Here is a 21138-nt window from a genome sequence, read left to right as displayed (position 1 = left end):
GCTGACTAAGCCTCTCATCTTCCTTTCCTTTTTGTGCATCAGTTGGAGGGGAGAGTTTTGAGCTTTGTGCTAGGGCAGTTGCACTGGGTGTGCTTGTGCCCTGTGGCAAAGCTAATGGTTGGGGTTGACTAATAGGTTGAATTTGAGGTTGGGTTTGAGTCAAAGACAATGGCTCAGTTTGAGTTGGTAACTGGTGAGGCTGCATTTGGGCATGAACTGGCTGGACAATTGGTCCTTGAGCTTGAGTAATAGAAGAGACATTTTGTGGGTTAAGTTGTGCATGGTCTGCCTTTTGATCTACTGTATTTTGCATACCAACTGCTGGTACATTTTGTGTCCCCATGTGTATTGCAGCTTGAGTCAATGGAATGCTTGTTTGTGAGGCTGCTGTTAAAGGCTTTCCAAGGTACACTGCCATTTCTTGGTGTGAACTACTTGAAACAGCCACGCCAGCTGAAGTTGAATACTGGTTTGGAGGGGGGTAGGAGTATGGTCCCTGTGTTGAAAGAGGCATTCTGGGACTCACTTGAGGCAACCTGGTGAGGCTAGCCAATGGTACAGCAGTTACACTTGTAGGGTATGGCCTGAAGATGCCTCTAGGCAGGGGACGCAGGGCAGAGGCAGGCTGGGTGGTAATTGGCAAGGTAGAAGCTATGGGAGTGTTTATGGTAGAATATATCATGCCATCACCTCCTCTCATAGCAGCAGGGTACAAGGCGCGTATACTTGCTTGTCTTGCATTTATTAGGTTTGTTAATGTTTGGCCATTTGATGTTGGTCTTCCATCTTGGCCATACAACAGGTTTGCTCTTATTGATGCTAAGCTTTGCTGGAGATTTAGCCTACCTAAAGGTCCACCCCTTCCAACCCCATAAGGTACCAATTCAGGGTTATTTCCATACCGGCTCCCAAACTGATCCACTGAGTTAAGAGCTGCACACATCTGACTGATCTCCCTTGCAGTGGTGGCACTGTACTGAGCCACATTCGAGTCCTGCTGTGATCCTGTTAACTCACGTGAAGTGTAGGCATAGTCAGAATTGATATTTGACATGGAGCCATAGCGGCGGATGGGTAATGAGGGACCTGCAAAGTCTCCTTGGTGACGCAAGTCTGTGTAAGATCCATACTGTGCTCCCAAGCCAAGGTATCCACCATCATACGCCTGATTCATGCTGCTAAGATCAACTGCCAGACCTCCTTGGACATTCCTCTGATAGTGACCAGCATCACTCATAGAAGGCAGATTAGTATCAGACATGGAGGGCTGTATTCTTCCCATGGGGACATGAGGTGGATGATAGGGGTTATGATCTTCTGTTACTCCCTGTGTGGCTTGAGGCTTTTGTTGTTGTTGTTGTTGTTGTTGTTGTTGTTGTTGTTGTTGTTGTTGTTGTTGTTGTTGTTGGCTAACATTGTAGTGTGGTGGATGGGTAGGATGTGGTGGATGAGAAGTTTCAGTAGTGTTTTTTTTATCCGAGGATACTGTGGTAGGCTTCTGAGTGAATGACCCGGAACAGGAACCAGCAAAGGGCAATTTGTAAACAACATCACAACAAGCTACTTGGTTTTCAGGTTTGATTTGTCCAGTGAGGTCCATGACCTGAGGAGGGGGAGGAGGTTCCTCGCGCTTTACCAACTGAGTCACTGTACCCGTCTGTGATGTGTTACTCTCATCAAGTTGCACCATCATAACATGGGGCTTACCTGTGGACAAGTTCATTACTGTTGGCTTGTTTTGTAACTCTAAGGCAACTCCACCATAGATTTCATGGGGGGCACTAGATGCAGAAGCCCCAGAAACTGACTGTGGAGTCAGGGGGGATACTCTTAGAATGGCACTAGCAGTCACAACAGGTTGGGAACTGGTTGTCTGGCTCACTACAAGGTCTTTTTTCATTAGCAGTGGCTGGACCTGATTAGCCAAATTGTAACGAGCAAAAGAGGATTGCTGTTGGTGCTGCTGGAGCTGCTGCTCAAGAAGTTGTTGTTGCTGGAGGAGTTTCTGCTGCTGTAACTGCAGTTGTTGCTGTTGAATACCCAAGTTCTCCAGACAGGCATCAATTTTGGGAATAGAGGGATCTGTAATTGGTGGCTTACTCTGCGTTAAACAGACAGCTAATCCAACCCCTTGCCCCAGATCCACACGGTTTTGTAGAGGATCTCCATAAACTACAGGTTGTTTGGGTTGGGTCATGAACATAGAACTTGCTACTGTGACACTAACTGTTGTAGGTGTTGATACAGATACATGTGGTTGCTCTTGAGCATTCAGATTCATAATAAGAGGCTGCACTGCTGTGTGTCGACCTGATGATTGTTCTGCTCCTAAAGAGTATCTTCTGGTATCAGAGGCCAAGGATGTCAGGTCCATCCCTTGATCTGTCATTATAACTGGGGCAGGCCTCATAGGGGCTCTCAGATCCACCACATTAGTTGGCTGTGTTTGGCTTTGACCGACCACCTTTGAAGTGCCTGGAACATTTGAGATTTTACATAGAGACACATTTTCCATAGACCCATGACTATGCACTGTTGTGACCATTGTGCTAATACCAACACTGTGAGCCATCTGTATAGAGGACTTGGGAGACTGTTGAGATGGATGCATTTGCGGCGATGTTGGGGAACTTGAAGGCGGCTGGGTGCTATACAAGTTTCTACAGCTGACCTGTGTTGGAGATGACAAAGGGGAAGTGGAAGAATTTACAGTAATTGGCTTGGCAGGACTAGTTGTTTCAGAGCCAAGAGTTATCACCATTACTGGTGAATCTTGAGAGGACTGTTGTCGTGCAAGACGTGGTGAAACTGCCCTTTGAGGTGTCTGAGCTCCATGGGAAGCAGATGTAGGACCACCAGGCAAGGTGGGCAACTGCCTGCCACTACCACTTGTGGGTCGCACAGATGGTGTATGTGTTGGGCTCTGTGCAGGAGAAGTTGTGGGGGACACTGGGGGGCTGGGTCCTTTGAAAAGGGAAAAGACTTTGGAGGTAAGAGAGGATGCTCCAGGGTCAGGTGATGCCTGTGTTGCCCTCTGGGAGCCTGTTCTGCTGCTGACAGGCACTGCACTACCTGCATTCCGAGTTGTAGCAGTCTGACTGACTTGAGCTTTGGTTGTGGCAACTCCAACAACACCTTCAATTTTGGCACTCTGTGTCATCATCCTATTTTGCGTCTCTTTTGAAAGATGTTGAGCTGCATGAATTCCGGCCATTCTTGGGTCACTCCCAGATGTGAATGACACAGGTGCAGTCACCTGGGTAGGGCTTGAACCAGGGGTTAAGACTGTTCCTGCTTCAAGATGATGTTTACTGTCAGGCTGAGAGGAACCCTTCTGTGAACTGACCATTTGTCCTTGTCTCTGAATAAGCTGGGCTTTCTTCATCATCTCCTCATAAACCTCCTCTGCACTTTTCAGTGTTTTATCAGATGGTGACATTGCTGCTGTCTTTTCTGTTGGCGAGTAGAGGGATGTGAAAGTAGGAAGGTTATATTCATTTCCTGATTTATAGAGCTTACCACCTATCATCTCAAAGCCCTCTGCTTCAGAGTCCATAGACGGAGAGTATTCAGAACACGATGACCTGTGCAGCTCTTCCATTTCTGCAGCCTGCCTCAATTCTTCTGTTGGTGATGCATCCTCAATTGGTGAGAGATTACTAGGGGGAGTTTTGGATCTTTCCCGGCGTCTCTGTGCTCGTAGCTCCTCTTTATCCCTCTTTGTTTTTCGAGCAGTACTTCGGATCCTTTGTTGTTCTAGATCTCTCATCTGCTCCTGTTCTCTAAGTAGTTCTTCCTCTTCTCTGAGCTCATCCTCCTCTGAAGAATCTTCAATAGTTGGCAGCAGTGGCCCGTGGGAGCGATGTCGGGCCTTCCTCTGTTGCTTTGCTTCCTCTAATCTTGCCCTTCGACTTGGACTGCTGTCACTATCATCCTCCATGGATGACACAGATGTGGGGGATGTTCCAGATGTATAGCTTGGAGTTGTGGCAGGTAAAGTAGATGAATATTCTCCCTTGGACCGTTCTTCTGGAGAACCAGTGAGACTCTCCATCTCTAGCTCAGGTTCTCGAAGATCATGCTCAGTACTGAGCTCCATTTCTCGGTTGTAGCTGTTGGTGTTATTCAGCTCAATGGTCTTAAAGCGGCGAAGGCCTCCAGCCATTACAACATCCTCCTCCTCACTTGCTTTGTACACACCTTCTGATTCCTTGGTGTCATCCTCAAAACTATTAGAATGATGAGAGAGCCTTCGTCTCTCTTTGCTCACATCCGCACTGACTTTATGCCCCCTTTTAGCTTTCTGGTTTCCACATTCTTCCAACTCTTCCTCATCTGCACTCATCTCCATAATTTGCCTCCTCATAAAATCCTCATCTGTTGCATCTTTATGTGACTTCTTTTGTCTTACTGGCAATGGTGAGAGACCACTTTCACTACTATCTTCCACATAATCATGGCGAAGCTTGCAGCTGAGATCATCCTCTGATTCATCCCTTGCAACAGAGTCCTCAGGACTATAGTCCAGCTCCTGTCCAACGGACAGTGAATGTGGCCTGTGCTTCTGGTCTGAAGCAGCCTTTGACTCTAATAGAGGCTTCATGGAGGTCTCTAGCTTGGAGATTTCTGAGGGGATGGATACACCTTTCTCACTAAGCGTGACTCCTTCTTCCTGGATCTGACCAGTTATCTCCCCTTGAGAGCTGGAGATTCCATCTGAAGAGTATCCAGTGTCACTTAAACTCTGTGTGCTTGATTTGATGTAATCCTAAAGAAAGAGAAAAAGAGGAAGGTTAGAGGCACATATTTTTTACCCTAGATTAACTCACAGTAAGGTCTATTACAAGCATCAGTTCACAGCCTATATCCCACTATGTAATGAAAATCCTCAGCAGTAACATTTTGAGCATGTCTCAACAATAGAAAGTAGAATTAATGCACAGGGTCTAGTACAAATGACATAATCTCTAATAATAAAATACTGCAGAACAATTACATGAAAAACAACGACCCTAATAAACAACCAAATATACCACTAAAAGGTAAAATCAACCCAAATATTAACAGTTTGTTGTGTGTTAATTTTAGAAATCAAGCAAATATGAAATAAAATTACCATTTACACATTTATTGAATAAAGAAAAAGCACAAGTTTTACCTTAGAACTCTTCACTAACAGTTTTATTTTTGAAAATTACTAAAGCAGTTGACTATTTTCTATTGAGCTGGATTGGGTTGAGTTTGCCTTTCAATGTTGTGTACAGACAAATGATAAATACACTGACACAGAGTGAATAAAAAAGACAGTTGAACATACAAACATCTACAGACAAATGTCATTGTTTCACATGCTTGATTGTCATCTTGACGCATTCTCCATTGCATTCTTCGAACCGCTGAAGAATAACCAACATGCTTAGAATGCTTGAAATATCATCACTAAATGTCACACTATAAACAAAAAGCTTGCATTTGATACAAATAAAATGAAAATTTACAAAACAAGATGGAAAACTAAGGAAGTGTTTAAAATTGGGAAATGGCCACAGAGAAAATTAATGATGATTGTAAATATGATTGCAGTGATGATAAGAATGAAAATGATGATGATGATGATGATGATGATGATGGTGGTGATGATGATGATGGGGATATTATGTCACATGAAATTCATCAAATAACTAATCATTATCAGTAAACAAGCAGTGATGTTTTGATGAAGAACATGTAAATACTATCATTACATGGTAGTTATGTTCAGTTGGTGATAACTACAGTAACGATTTACTAGTGTATGTGGATGAAATTTGACAGTTGAATGATACTGAAGACGGTGACTGCAGTGAAAGAGGAGATTTAACTGATCAATATGAAGAACAAAGAAAAAAAACATCAGTTTGTATTAGAGCAACTGCAAAAATGTAACATTTTAACAACAAAAATAGGATGGCAATGTGGAAGAAGGGAAATAAATCATTGAATAATTATTTACTGAGGATGATGATGGCAATAATTTTATGATGACGATACAGAGGATGATGATGTTTCATTGATGATGATAATATTGGTGATGCTGTTGTTCGTAGAGATGAAAAAATGTTGAAGAGGAACGTGATGTTCTGAGAAATGGTTACAATAATTCAAACAGAGTAAAAACAAAATAAAGTGGTGAATCAAGAGTAACAGGTGAAGGCGAAGAGGTTGCAGGTAGCTCACTTCTCGATGTCTTGACGTCTCTGCATCTTCAGCTATCTTCGTGTCTTTTGGTGGAGTGACAGTCTCTGACAGTGCCTTCTTTGGTGAGGCCCTGGTGTCTTCTTTTAGAGATTTAGATGTGACTTTAGTCTTCTCCTGGCTCTGCGTCTGTTTTCGTACCTGGGTGTTACCTGTGGATTTAGACTGAGCGGGTGCTGTTTTGGAAGGAGCAGGAGTGGCCTTGGGGGCTGCTTTACTAGGGGTAGATGAAGGCTTGGCACCAGCAGAATGAGATGTACCCTTAGCCTGAGCAGAGGGCTGAGCAGACCCCTTTGTCTGCATCTGCCCTTTAGCCTGGCTTGGGCCCTTTGTCTGATTAGCAGACTGAGCAGGGCCCTTACTTTGTGCATGTGATTGAACAGGACCTTTAATTTGACCAGGTCCCTTACTCTGGGGTGAGGGTTGTGTTGAACCCTTGGTTTGAGAAAGTGGTTGAGATGAACCCTTGGTTTGAGGGGAGGCGTGGCTTGGCCCCTTGGTTTGAGGGGCAGGCCCAGCCTGTTTCACAGGAGAGACAGGGCCACTTACTTGGGGACCCAGTGGTTTCTGTTGTTGTTGAGGACCTGCGGGCCTTGGCCCTGACAGTTGATTCGGTCCTTTCGGCTGAGGTGGTTGCTGAGCGGTTGCAGCAGGTGGTCGGGGGGATCCTAATGGTGGTGTTGCAGGAGCTGGAATATCTCCCAAGCTTCCTGAGAGAGCCCGCTGCGTCTGGCAGTTCAAGCAGAGCCATTCTTTCTTCTGAAACACAGACACAAAGACAACAGCTATCAGCAAGCTGGAAATGAAACGATAAGAAAAAAACGTGTCACATAAGCAAACTAAATGATGACTTCCTAACATGCAGCGAGACAGAGAACTCCTGCAGATGATGCGCAAAAAATTGTCTTAAAAACAGCAAGACTGTTGTTGCCTGTGGAGGGAAAATGTATTCATTTATGGGACAACTTATTTTTCTTCCTCTGTAAAGGAGAATGGTCTATGTTTTTATTCTAAACTGATGCAGCTTTTAATCATTTTCACAGCTAGATCCTGTATCAGCTGATCAGCAACCTTCACTGCACTGACTGAGTGATTCATTTTTGTGTTTTAAACACTTCAAACTCTCCAATTTCCTTCAAAACCTCACTCCTTTAATGACATCTTTTGTGAAGTGTACAGTAAAAGATCTGCCACTTCTCAACCTTGTAAATTAGTCTTTCCTCCAAGTTGGAAGTGGAGTTAAGTGTGTGAATCTTCAAAAATAGAGCCAGCACGAGTGTTTTTCAAATAAGTGATAAGTCGCTTAGACTGTCAGCTGAAGCATGGGGCTGGTTTGGACATCTTCATTGAAGATGAAAGAAGAATCTGATGTACATTCACTGTTGCTTTATAGATGGTCATGGACTGCCAAGTACTCTGTACAGCAAGTTAGAAAAACTGAATATTTGAAAACCTGTCCAAACAAGGCCTTCCATCCCTTCAAGAAGACTTAATCATTTGACAACATTAAGCACTCTCAAACAGGGTACACAGAGAAAGAGTGCAGTGGGAATGCAAATCTGTTATTATAGAGTGGAGGGGTGCGTTGGCCATTAGAGCTTTTATGGAGCTTATAGCATCTGCTATCTGCAAGACTGAATTTGTCCTTCACAGTTATTTGCACTGTGAGTGGAGGTAGACAGTACATGCCATGGCTCAAAATCTAGAAAAAAGCCACCACGGACAGGATATTAACATAAACAGATTCAATTTCATGTCAATGTGGAGGATCAATGAAACTGCTCAATGCTATGAAATGGTTATATTACACATTCTTACAGTTGTAAAGAGAGTTGACAACACCATGTTTGTAACCCAGCCAGCAGTTTCTGTGAACGTGTTTGAGTCAAACACTCATCACTTGTGCTACTAGTGCTGACTACCATTCGTATTTTTATACGTACTTCTAAAGCCTAAATAAATAAGACAGACTATAGTCCCCAAATTCACTATTAAACAGACAACAAACCATATTGAAGTGCTGTGTGACACCGGAGAATGTGGCAAATTTATTTATTATTTAATGTGTTTCCAAATGCACTAATATTTCCATCATATTGAAATAGTCAAATATGATCAGTACTCATGGAAGTTAGAACAATTATGTCAGATTTGTTACATCTTTGCTATAGAAGATTGCTTGAAGATGAGTTATTCTCCCCAAAATACAACGAATTACAACATTACAAGCAGACAAACAGAGACAGTCAGGGACTTCCAATCATTCAGTCAATAGAAACATCCTAACAGCCTGATAGATATCTTAATCTAGAGGCCCCAGAGACCAGCATTTGACAGACATGTCTCCAGTGATAAGGTCGGGATGAAGCCCAGGATCTGTTTTCTTTTCACTTTATACAAAAATCTATGTAGGGAGATTGAACAGGCCCCCGTCTAAGAGAGGGATTGATTATTTGTTCTTGTCAGAGCTCCTTGTGTGAGATTGTGACAGTGAATGACAGCTATTTCTACGGTTCGTCCCTTGAAATTGTTTTGTGGAGGCAAAAGAATCTGCAAATCAAAGTTAACTGTGATGAAGTGGGTGCTGGGGAACAAAGCTACAGCCACATTAAAGCAGAGGAGGATGAAAGAGGAAGAGGAGGGGAGGAAACGAGGATGTCACTGGAATAAAAAAATGATGTAATGTAACTATTATTAAGACATGCTTAACTTAATAGATGACAACCACTTGATCAGCCTTGCACATATGATGGTTCCATGTATAACAAACACAACAGATTCATGAATGAAAGTTTAATATTTGGAACTGATATATGATGGAATGACAACAAAACTGAATTCAATTGTGCTGCTAGATTTAAAAAATGCGCTTTAAGAAAACTGAAATTTTGCTAATTGCATAGGGCTAACAGCTAAACAGAGAAGGCTAACTGTTAAATGGGAAAGGCTAACAGATAAAGAAGACTAACTGATAAATGGGGAGGGCTAATAGCTAGACAGAAAAGGCTAACTGTTAAATGGGGAAGGCTCACAGATAGAGAAGACTAACTGCTAAATGGGGAGGGCTAATAGCTAGACAGAGAAGGCTAACTGCTACATGGGAAGGGCTAACAACTAGACAGAGAAGGCTAACTGCTACATGGGAAGGGCTAACAACTAGACAGAGAAGGCTAACTGCTAAATGGGGAGGGCTAACAGCTAGACAGAGAAGACCTCTCTTAGGAGCCTAGCAATTTACATCAATACATCCCAATGCTGACCTAGTTTTAAACTTCACAACATATGGTAGCAGCAGCAGTTGGGATTGTTGTGATTCATAAAACACAGAGTGACGATTTAAACCAGCCTTTCAAATCAGTGAACAAGCATCTCATCCTGATTCACTTTCATGGCTGCAGGGAAATCTCAGGTCTTGTCTAAAGTTCTACCAGCTAATGAAGTTATATCATATATTCATGATAGACTGATGTCAAGACCTCACTCCCCCATGCAGCAAGACTGACCACCTTAGCCTAATAATAATGTTAAAGCTCTTTGCTGATGTGTTTAACAATAACAATCATCATCATTATCATCATCGTCATTGTAATATTATTGAATGAAGCAAACTCCACAGGTAACATTCAACCAGGAACATTATGAAACAAGACGGAAGAATACTGCTCTCACAATTTTCTACTTCCAGCTCCCGCAGACAAAGAGCTACCCCGTCATTCTGTGTGAGTCCCACACTCCCTGGTCGTTTTACTCTTTCTGTTAGGGAGTTTGGTCTCCTTAGACTTCAAGAACAAACATCTGCCTTCACCTTCACTTTGTCTGAAAAAGAAACAGGAACCCACATCTGACTTGCGAAAGGGAAAGTGCGCCACATGTACGTACAGAGCAAAACAGGGCAGTGGCACTGATTATTGGAGTGGAAATGGACCCTCAAAATAACTCAATTACAGCCCTTATGCAACATGAGTGATAAATTATGCAACTCTCTCCTTTAGAAAAGATGCCATTTGAATCAATTAATGCGGTAAAAATATGCAGTTCAGCAAAGATAATGCTGCCACAACCTCTATGTGGGACACTTATTCCAGCGTCAGTGGAGGTTGAAGACGAGCCTGGTGAACGCTCGGCGGGTACATAAAAAAAAGATAAATAAATAAATGACAGCAACAAGCAGTATTTCACCTACTTAGTTTGACAAAGTACCATTCACAAAACAACAAACTGGTTGCATTCATTTCTTGTTTCTTGAAGCTATTTTTACATTCAAGATAAGTCTTTCTTAAAATGCCCAAATCCTATAGGAATCTGTTGTCTTAACTGAGACCACAACATGCGGATGGAGCCACTGGCATGCCAGACTGGCTTTGTTTTCATCTCTCTCAAGTGCTCTACTGAGAAGCTATATATAAACAGGTGCAGTACTCTCAGAACTAGCCATCTGTGCCAGTTCTTTCACACGTAGAAAAAAAAACAAGTTGAAATGTCAGAGGCAAGTTTGTTTGTGGACAGCTAGTCTGCAGTGGGACCTGCAGAAATAGAAGCTATGATGCAGTATAGAAAGTGAAGATGTGTCACATTGATTCTGTGCCACATCCAGCAGTTATGTTCGTAACATCTGTGTAAATACATAAATTAGACACTACTTTATCCACATGGAAGCTTTCTTTCCTGCCATGCTGGCACTGCCAGCCTCTCCTCTTTGCTCCTGAATCAGCATAACATCGCTGTGTGGGTGAAAGGGAGAGAGGAGCAAGGCCAAACTGAAGCTGGAGAGTAGCAAATTATTCATGTAGAGTGCTTTAGCTTGTACAGCAGTGAGCAATCTGGGCTGAGCTTCCCACCTCTACCCACACTGTGTGGAGAAAATCAAGTCGGTATAAAAGACTGAGCCTATGCATCTCTGACACGGGCCTCTAATGCACCCCTTAAACCGATTCACCATGGCTATCCGTCTACTTTTTAACTGCCCACAGCAGAGGAGCACTTCACCAGCTTGATACATAGAAATTAAAGTATACAAAAAAAGCAAAACTCCCTCTCAGAAAGAGGAGCAGTACTGTTTAGCAAAAAAGGCCAGCTGTTTGGTCTAAAACTTTTTAAAAGCTCTTTTCTATAGTCCTGTTATTTGTTACTTGACAGACATGCCACTTTTTTGTATTTCAGGAGATATTGCATGTATGGGTCTGTATATGTTTGTGTGTGTGTTTGTGTGTGTGTGTGTTTGTGTGTGTGTGTGTGTTTGTGTGTGTGTGTGTGTGTATACGGCAGCAGCAGCACTCAGCCTGTTGGTGAGATCATCTTGTTAGTGAATTTGTAACCTCATTAAATGGCAGGAGGTTAACTCGTCTGCTGAGTGGAGAGTGTACTTAACCTTGGCTCTGAACTGTAACTCAGAAACAGATGACAAGACTACACACTCATTATAATCTACAAATGTTTGGAGCCTTTTGTGTCTGTCCTGACTTACGGCAGCAAAATAAAAAAGAAAATAAATGATGGTTTCTCCATCTTGTTCAAGAAATGTAGTTACAACAATTGGATGTTAATGAATAGTGGGACTGCCTCTAATGTCACTGGGGCTTCTTGCATTGAAGGTTTTATTGTATTTCTAATAAAATACTGAAAAAATCAAATTTAACATTTCGTGTCTGACTCAAAGCATTTTAGACTTGACACGGGGGACCAGACAGAAAGGAGATCTACTGTTCTGTGTAATAGAGGGATAAGTACATGCCCTTAATTTTGGTGTTTCAACTAGCCATTGCTACCGCCTATCTATTTTTGTCTGTAATAATAAATATTTTAGTGGATCTCCTGCACATAAGCAGGTTAAAAGACCCCGAAACACTGACTTCAAAGTCAAATGAAAATGTATTTCTGTTTTGCTTTGACTGTATTTACAACACTCTGCTCAGTTGCTCATTTTTTAAAAAACATGTTATACCCAAAACCATTGTATAATTCCCTTTGAAAATTAAAATGTGGTTATACACTGTGTGTATCTCAAGGTCATACGTTTCTGTATTGAAGAGCTTCTGTCTCTCATTTCAAAGTTGCTCTTAAGAGCTGCAGGCAGATGCTGACTAAAAATTGTTTTGTGGCAATAGAAAATGTAAATTCTTTCTTGGGCTTTTTTTTTTTTGATAAAGTACCCCCCCCCCCCCAAAAAAAAATGAAGCGGGAAAAGCAGAACAAGGTTTTTGACATGTGAGACAAAAGTAGGTACTGAACACTGTCCGTGTAGTGATGTTCTATCCAGTCCAGCCGGAAAAGCTGCCCTTTCACTGTCAAAATAATGAGAGACTGAACACCGCAGGTTACCACGAGGAAAAGGTCAGACAGATTGATCCCATTCTCATAGACTGATCCTGTTCTCAGAGGAGCTTGCTGAGACATTACAATCCTGATCACTCACACAACATATGTGTGTGTGTGTGTGTGTGTGTGTGTGTGTGTGTGTGTGTGTGTGTGTGTGTGTGTGTGTGTGTAAAACGAGAAATGCATGCATGAAATTATATAGTGGCCTGTCTGTATGTATCTGTGCAGTTGTAGCTGGCATAATTTCACTAAAATGTAATGGACCACAATTATAAAACCATGAAGAATCCTGAGTGTGACAGCCGGATGACAACCGAGGCTAAAAGCAGGTATGTAAATGACAAATTAGAGGCACTCAGATGGGGCCTCTTGATGGCTCATTTGATTAACCATCTTGAATTAAAATCCCACTCTGTTTACTGTCTCCCTCAATTTAGAAGAAGTCAATTACAAAAAAATTGCTTAAATGTAATAGGGTATGAAACACTTGGAAAGTAGCAGATAGAAAACCCCAGGCTATAAATGGAGTTCTCAAAGTTGTTAAAGAAAACTATGAGGTGAAAAATTAGTCAACGTTGGGCAAACTTGAACAGACTAGGAGAAAAAAGAAAACTGTCAAGCCCTGCAGAATAGTCTTCTTGAGTTAGGTTCAAAGGAGGATTCCAAAACATTGTTTAGTTTTTGTAGCTTTACTTTTCATCCTAATAAATCACAGTACAACAGAGCTCTACACAGGGTATAATAGCTAAAAAATACTCATCTAAATGGGGATATACAAATGTAATCATAGACCGATCTATGTGTATGTGAGAAAAACATATAATATTTCAATGTGCTGTAATTAACCGGGACCTCCATTGAATATTTAATGATTTTTGCATATTTATAAAACTCCCAGGGGCTTTTTGGAGCTGGTGACTTCTCATTCTGGCTGAAAACCTTGAACAGTTGGAGTCTGAAAGGGGTTGTGGAAACATTTCCTTCGGCTAGAGGTCACTCCTAAGAATGCCCACAGTGGCTTACTGAATATTCGAATGCATGTGACAGATTTCCCAACTGTTCAGTACAGAATCCGGATCTCTAATTTGTAGTTGGATACATCTGATAAATGCAAGAAATGTTCAGAAAAAGGTGCAATCGAGCTCAAACCTTCAGAGCCTGCCAATGAAACGACTTTGGAAATCTTTTACAGTTCCTACCCACAGAGGGAGCCAGAGAGTAAAGAATTTATCAGCGATATGGAGCCCGTGGGAGCGTACACACCCACACAATAACATGAACTACAGGACAGAAAAACAAACAGTGCACTCAGAAAGGCTTGAGTCAGATTCAAGCATCCTGCTAAATATTGCACTTGGAGTAGGCAGCATGTTTAACCGCAACCTCAGCCTTTATTCCCTGCACAATTGATGGTGACAGTCACAGCCACATGTCCCACTTCTGCAGGCACTGAGATAGATATGGATACACACGGACACGTCAGAATATTTGAAATGCCTATGAGCAAACTGCCTACACATGTGCAGGTAGACATACTGTCTGTAACCTGCACAAGCTAAGTATCTCCCTCTTACTGTCAGTCATCGCACAGCGAGAGTCAGTCCCCCACAAGGTTCCTCTGCCAGTAACCAGACTGCATGCTGTGAGAAATAAAATGTCAGCTGTCATTAAATGCAGGACAAACCTCACTGACATGTCATATTTTAAGGGGCTCATTACCAGGAATAAAATGAAGATAATTTCCCTGCGTTTAAATGATCTGACTTTTAAAAGCAGCGCACTCTAAAAAAGGTGGCCATTGTAGAATCTTGTGTATCTGCAGTATCAGTGGAGGTCAAAGCTTGACATTTACTGTGGAGAGTAAGCAAGCCAAGTTAAATAGTGCAAAATAAAAGCTTGGAGGTTGTTGTCTTGCCACAAGAGAAATCACAAATGTAAAACAGGGTTGTGTTACCAAACAACGCACAAACCTTTGACCACATTAAGCTTTTGCTGTCAGATATAAAATGTTTTATGTAGAACCGTCAATCTTCGCTGTTCTCCTTTTTACATGAGTTATTCTGAAATAATTCAACTGCAGTTTTCTTTTATATCAAAAAAAGCATAATTCGGGTTTGAATTCTTTCTGAGATCGCAAAGCACCAGCAACAGCCACCATCAACCTTCAGAGCAGCTGTGTATTTAATACTTGAATATCTTAACTGTAAGTGTTCTCAGTGAGAGATCTCATTGTTATAATATTCATGTCTTAAATCGGTCATTTGGCCTGAATGGAAATTTTATAGGATGGAGTTTAAACCAACTATGTTATCATCAGGATGTTGTTTACATAATTTCATACTTTGTTATTTTTGCTATTTATTCATTTAGCAAAATATTGTTATTTTTGCCAAAAGTATTGCACAACTGTATGGTTTTGTCTATGTTGTTCATGTAAGGTAAAGTCAGACTGGCCATTGGGAGCGCCGGTAAAAATCCCAGTTGGTCGATGGCACCATGGTTTGCAACTTCCGGGATACACCAGGCCTGGTGTGTCTCCCTCGCTGTGAACAAGTAGATTTACTGCAATAAGAACTTAACAAGTTTGCTGAACAAGTTGATTAAAACCAGAGCAAAAAGGCTAGAGATTAAAAAAAAAATCTGATGCTGCAACAGCATGAAGGAAGGTGATGAGTTTTTAAGCTAATGTGAAAGGAAGGTTTATGCGCCACAAAAAAGTAAAGCTTTTCCCTTGAGATCTCAGGCAGATGATGTCACGTGCGTGCGCGACTGCAACGCCGCTAGCATAACCAAACCAAGCATGCAGGGGCGAGAGAAATACATGTCGATTTGTCAGAAGTACAGTCATTGTTTTAGCGGGTTTTGACATGGATGCAACATCTCGTGATTATTTAAATATATTTTGTATCCTACAGAATGACCCTGAGGAGTAAGTCCTTCAACTTTCAAGGTGTCGAAGTAGATTATACAGCCCGTAACGTTCTAACATTCATCACTGACTGCATGATCTAGTATCCAGGATCATGGTGGCCTACTGAGGGAAAAAGCTCTCACTTGCTCTTAAAATAACTCTGTACAAGAGTTACAGTGGCCTAGATTTGATATCCGATATGCTTATAATTGGAAGTAAATAAGAGCTGGTGTGTATGTGTGTCAACGTAGCGGAGGGTGGTCGAGTATCTGTGTTGGGGGTGGGAGTGGGGGGCTGTGGTGGGCACGTCTGAACAAAAGAAGTCCAGAGTCCTTTTTTTTAGTCTCAGTTCACACCTGCTTATTACATGCAATTAATGAAGTTGAGTTATCTTTGTACTGCTGCATAGATCAGCGCGCCCAACACTTTCACTTTGGAGACGCTTAAATAAATCCGGCAGCTCCACGGTGCTGCAGGTATTTAATGAACTCAGACAAAAGAGTCCTAAAAGAGCTGCAAGCTCCTTGAGCTCCTGTAAACATTTTTTTAAACACTCAAATCATCACATCATGTCATATGTAACTAAATCTTACTGGGTACAGTCTACATTCATCACCTTTTTTTAAACACACTGTATTTGTGTAAAGAGAATTACAACAAAACAACGATGGTAAAGACAAACAGTCATAATGATACTTCACATTCTGTGTCTGGGAGAGATTAATGAGCCATATGACGGAGGAGATCATAATTTATTTGTAACAAGTGAAGGTCAGGAGAGCAGAGGGTCAGTGTGAATTATTAACTATGGTGTGCACACAGGCACGCTGCCCAGCAGGTGTGAAAGAGGTGAGCTTGGGGTGAACTTAGTGTGGGAATATGTCAGCACAGTTTGTCGCCTAAACACACAGACGCTCACAATCAATTGTTCCTACAGTGCAGATGAATGGTGTGTAAAATTCACATACAAATACAAGGGAACCGAACCAGCAGCACAACGTGCACTGTATTAAATGCTGTTTGTAGTGCAGTAATATTCTGAATAAGAATCACAGATCAGTGGAGCAGCCAAGTGTATCAAACCCCTATTAGAGCCTTTTAAGCCTCTGTACCCATCTCTATTACGCTCAGTCTGAATGAACCGTGCTTTAAGGCTACCAAGTGCACAGCGTGAAGCGTGAGCGAGCACATGTCACAGGAGAGTGCCAGGCTGTGCCACGCCACAGCTGTGACAGGTCAGTAAGAGTCAGCAGGTATATAGGTCAATCCCCTGCAACTCCTTCAATGGGGACACGTGGTCAGGCCTGTGGATTAGAGAGGAAATGAAGGATCATCCACTGAGCAAGCAGCACTCAACCTCAGTCACTCATACACACTTCACAGCGCGTAAAAGATGAACACACAAACTATTGCAAGCTAATCATCAGTAATGTTACACTATTGTAAAGGAAGTAGCAGAATTTTAATTCTTCTGTATGTGTCTTTGGTTTTAAGCTACAGTTGGACTGACGTTCAATAGACCAACCTGCAGGTGGACCAGACTTTCAGAGCAGTGACTAAAATAATTTTTTATCAAATTCGCTGCTTAGATGAAAAAGGGTATTAAAAGCTCATCCAAAGCAAACACTGCATTTTCTGGTCTTACCGTAAGAGTAACTGTTTCCTTCGCTCATCAGCATTAACGTACCGCTGTTCAGCAGGCTGCTATGAAAACAGGTATTTATTCCGTCCCTGTCTGCCCTGTCCACATCGAGACTCCACCTCCAAACTTGTTCCTCTTGCTCAGTAGCACACAATCAATTCACTCTAAGTCCAAATAAAATGTTAACTAATGCACACAATCACGTCTTGAACGCAGTGGTCCACTGGCTGGAGAAGCTCCTTCTTCAGGGTCAGTGAGTGGTTCGATGAAGGTGTTGGTAGAGATGCGTGGCTTGATAACTGACATGAAATGATAGAAATTTCAAAATAAATCTAAAAGTGATTTACAGGAAGAGGAGCTACATTATAACCAGAAACTGACATGGGCTTGCTAATGGTTAAATGCAGGCACATGAGCGTGCATCACATTCATGTTGATAATGCTGGGAGATTCAGCAGATCTAATGTTTTGAAGAATAGTCATCTTAGTTTAGCGCGTTAGGTACTAAAGGACATGATTGCTTTTTGGAATTGTTTAGCACAGAGACAATATGACAAGAGAAAAATTGGAAAGGTTCAATGAGCCTGAACCACTTTTAGCGTGGACAGAATATATTACTGGGTGTTGTTTACTGAACAAGATAGCCATTTTTCTAAAACAGTTGATCTATTTATGAAATAACTTTTTTGGGACCCACAATTTCTTCAGTGTGTAGCTGCAGGACAACAGTGTGTCATGTGCCATTAAGTGTGTTTGTCTCTGCTGTCCCTGACGGGTCTGAGTGGCACAGGGTCGGGATCTTTTTTGCGCTTTATTTACTTAATCTGTCTGTTTCTTTTTATTTCAGGGGGGGGGGGGGGGGGGGGCAACAGGTGCCCTCTTATGGGACATATGCCATGCAACTGCAGCACCTCAAAGGGTGCCACCAAAACATCACACATTACTGGAACAAGATGTAACCAGGTGCTCAGTGGGTCGCACTGCTAATCAGCTATGCTAGAAGGGTACTTGTTAGCATAAGCAATCATATTCTTTTGGATAAATAATTTTTTTTAATTTAGATGTAATATATTATACATTGGTATAATCTTTTAATTCCCTGCATTCATAACATAAAACAAGAACTAGCATAAACTGTTTATCATATAGAGTATGGGGTAATAAACTTAACTGCAACGCAAAGCACTTAACAACCCTGTCTCATTGTCTCCACCACCTCTAAATATAACATCTTAAGGGAGATTCTGAGGATCTACCTCCTTCATCCCTTAAAGAAGTGAAAAGGACAAGAACAATCCCACTTCACACACTTCAGGAGTTGTAAGACAGCACCCAGAGGAGCTCTGAAGCTGTTCTGAAGGCAAAGTAGTATTTGACTTTTCCCTTTGTTTTTTGTTTTTTTGGTGTTGATATTCTGTTGGTTGACAGTCCAACGTTGATGCTTGGTGTGTCTTACTTTCACCTTCCTGCCTACCCCATTGATTACGCAGTCATATTTCCTGACTCACTCTCTGTTCTGCATGTTTGCAGGCATTCATCATCATATAGGTGAAATGTCAGCAAGATAATAAGTCAGAGAATGTGGCAGAATAAGATGAAATCAGACGTAGGCAGCAGTCAATAGCTGTATGGCTTGTCAGCAGCATCATACGGAAGATGGGGGGATGCTGCTGGTAATTTGTCCACTCCCATGGGAAACACAACAAGATGAAAGACTTAGATGTGCATTTTCTGAACGCAAAATGTAATCAAGCTGAAAACAAACAAACAAACAAAGCTATTTTACACTGTGATTGGCAGAAATGCCCAAACAAGGCATGTGTCTTGTCCCCAGGACAAGTTAATCAGGCTGTCTCCTCACCCTTGTTTTATTTTAGATGAATTTCAAACACTTCCACCAGTCTAATCACCAACAAGCAGCCAAGAAAATACAAATCATGTTTCATACATTTATCTTTTAGACAAATTACTCAAGCTGTAACCTATCACCAGCGTCTGGTCGGATGTTTTACTTATTGGTATGATTCTAATAAATATGTATGTAAATATGCTGCTCCTGTCTTTTAGATTAGTTTGCAATAGCAGCTGATCCCTCCACGCACATTAAACTTGGTTAGCAAATATGGCACCACAGGTGTCAACATTAGGAAATTGTGCTATTTGCTCATATAGAAGAAGCAATATTCTAAGAATGAGGAAATACAACCAAAATGACAGCATTTACAGGACTGCCATTACACATTCAATGCAATTAAAATTAGTCAAAAAGCTGCACTGCAATTTTTCTGATCCATCTGAAAGCAATATTTTGTATTGAAAGTGAATGATTTAGTCATCCACAGTAAGGGGTGTGGGCCAGCACATCTTCCGTGCAGAGGAGCAGACTTGGACACAGAGCAGACCGGATCTGCAGAAAAACACATTTTCTCCAATTAAAAAGATAAACAATATCCTTTAACATGTATGCTACATTTATTACATTAGCACATTTCTACTTTCACTGCCAGATAGTCCTTTCTTTCACCTCAATGTGTTTTCGTGCCGTATAACTTTACACTCTTACCATGCAAAAGGACACATCTATAATTTCTAACATTTAAAACTGCTGCTAATCTACCATACCAGAACCTTGAAGGCTGTTCGATCAGATCTGATTTGACGTGCAAAATAAGTAAAGAACTCACACCTGTGCAGAAAAATGCTAAAATCACCCTTTTCAAAATGGAGACCAAGGTGTCTGTACATGAACATCTCCAGTGTGTGTATGCAGTTGCATTCCACACATAAATGTGCTTGATAAAAGGTGGTCTCGTGACCTCATGACAGCATGAGCCGCTTTGTTTTATGAACATGACTGATCAACAAGAAAGTGCTACTTAATGAGAGGAGGATGGAGAATAGTGCATAGATGTCTGTGCAGACGCAGCAGTAAACAGTGAAGCCCCAGTGTTTCCACTAATGGAGCCAGCGTGAGGACCATCTCTCTCTAGCTGAGTGTAATGGTCCTCATGTTACTTTTGCTATTGTTGCTGTTGTCAGGTCACAGTCCAGAGCAGCAATCAGACCCTCGCTAACTGATCATCTCAACTGTGGCCCGACAGATGCAGCACTGAGGAGATTAGCAAGGGGTTAAATGTAATATCTGAGCGATCAGTGAGCTTTATCTCTTTCATTTTGTCTCTCCTGCTGCCTTTCAATGTAATGCTACCTCAGTCTAGCTCTGTTTTTTCTTCTTTTGTTCCCCGGACATACAACCTCCATTCTCTGCTCTCAAGTTTGTGATACCAGCCTTTTAGGGTTTGCAGCTCCTGAGCACCACACTCAACTAACCCCTCCCTCTTTCTTTCTGCCAGTATTAGGGAGTAGATGCTTGCCTGAGGTGCTGCAGAGAAGAGAGTGCAAGAGCACCAATGAGGCGGGTGACATGATGCGCTGAGACAGGAGGGCCCAGGAGCAGGGGTGGGAGGATTGCTCCAGCCCACCTCTGTGGCTCATGACAGCGAGAATAGACACGACGCTGCCAGGGGCCCCTGGAGCATTGATGAAGCTCGTTAGCATAGCCACCAGGCCTTGAAGATGATGAGTTCTGAAGAGGGTGATTAAACCAATGCAGAGGTTCCTTGAAGCAAAGCGTATTCACTCAGGTAGGAGAGGAAGGGCAGAGATAGATGAAATCGCAGAAAAGGGCGGGGGGTATAATTCAGGTTCAATATGGTCACTGTGCTTCTCAGATAGTCATTCATCAAAAGGACTGATGTTGCTGCGGGTGCAGCCAGGCCTCAGAACAGGTCGAAGCTGACCTCAACTCAAAGATATTCCAGAAAAATTAACACTTGTAATGCATAGAAGCTTAGCAGGAACAGCCATATACAAAGCAGTTTCTGTGTCTTGGTCGTCAGGAAAAACAATGCTGCTGAAACAAAAGAACAACAAATATTTTAAAAATTTTCATAGAATACAAAAGCAGTTCTGGGATCTTTGCCTGTGGATCTGTCACCAGATCAGTAACATACATAAGTTTAGAGGAAATGTACGT

General features: G+C 41.9%; 1 protein-coding gene across 4 annotated transcripts in view; it reads right to left on the bottom strand.

Annotated features, from left to right (window-relative positions):
• Positions 1–21138, bottom strand: part of bsnb (bassoon (presynaptic cytomatrix protein) b) — a 66191-nt gene that overhangs the window by 13824 nt on the left and 31229 nt on the right. For 3 of the 4 annotated variants that reach the window (XM_086199518.1, XM_086199519.1, XM_086199520.1), the window contains exons 4-5: positions 6217–6993; positions 1–4768 (exon numbers count right to left, since the gene is read on the bottom strand). The exon at positions 1–4768 is cut by the window's left edge and continues 1574 nt beyond it. In XM_086199518.1, the coding sequence (XP_086055644.1) occupies positions 1–4768; positions 6217–6993 (5545 nt within the window). The remainder of the gene's footprint in view (positions 4769–6216; positions 6994–21138) is intronic. The other variant, XM_086199521.1, reaches the window with a different exon arrangement.

Source organism: Aulostomus chinensis, chromosome 3 (assembly GCF_037954235.1).
Source record: "Aulostomus chinensis isolate RoL2024-O1b breed Wild chromosome 3, RoL_Achi_v1.0, whole genome shotgun sequence".
NCBI lineage: Eukaryota > Metazoa > Chordata > Actinopteri > Syngnathiformes > Aulostomidae > Aulostomus > Aulostomus chinensis.
Note: the sequence above shows the minus strand (reverse complement) of the source record. Positions and strands in the feature narration are given on the sequence as shown.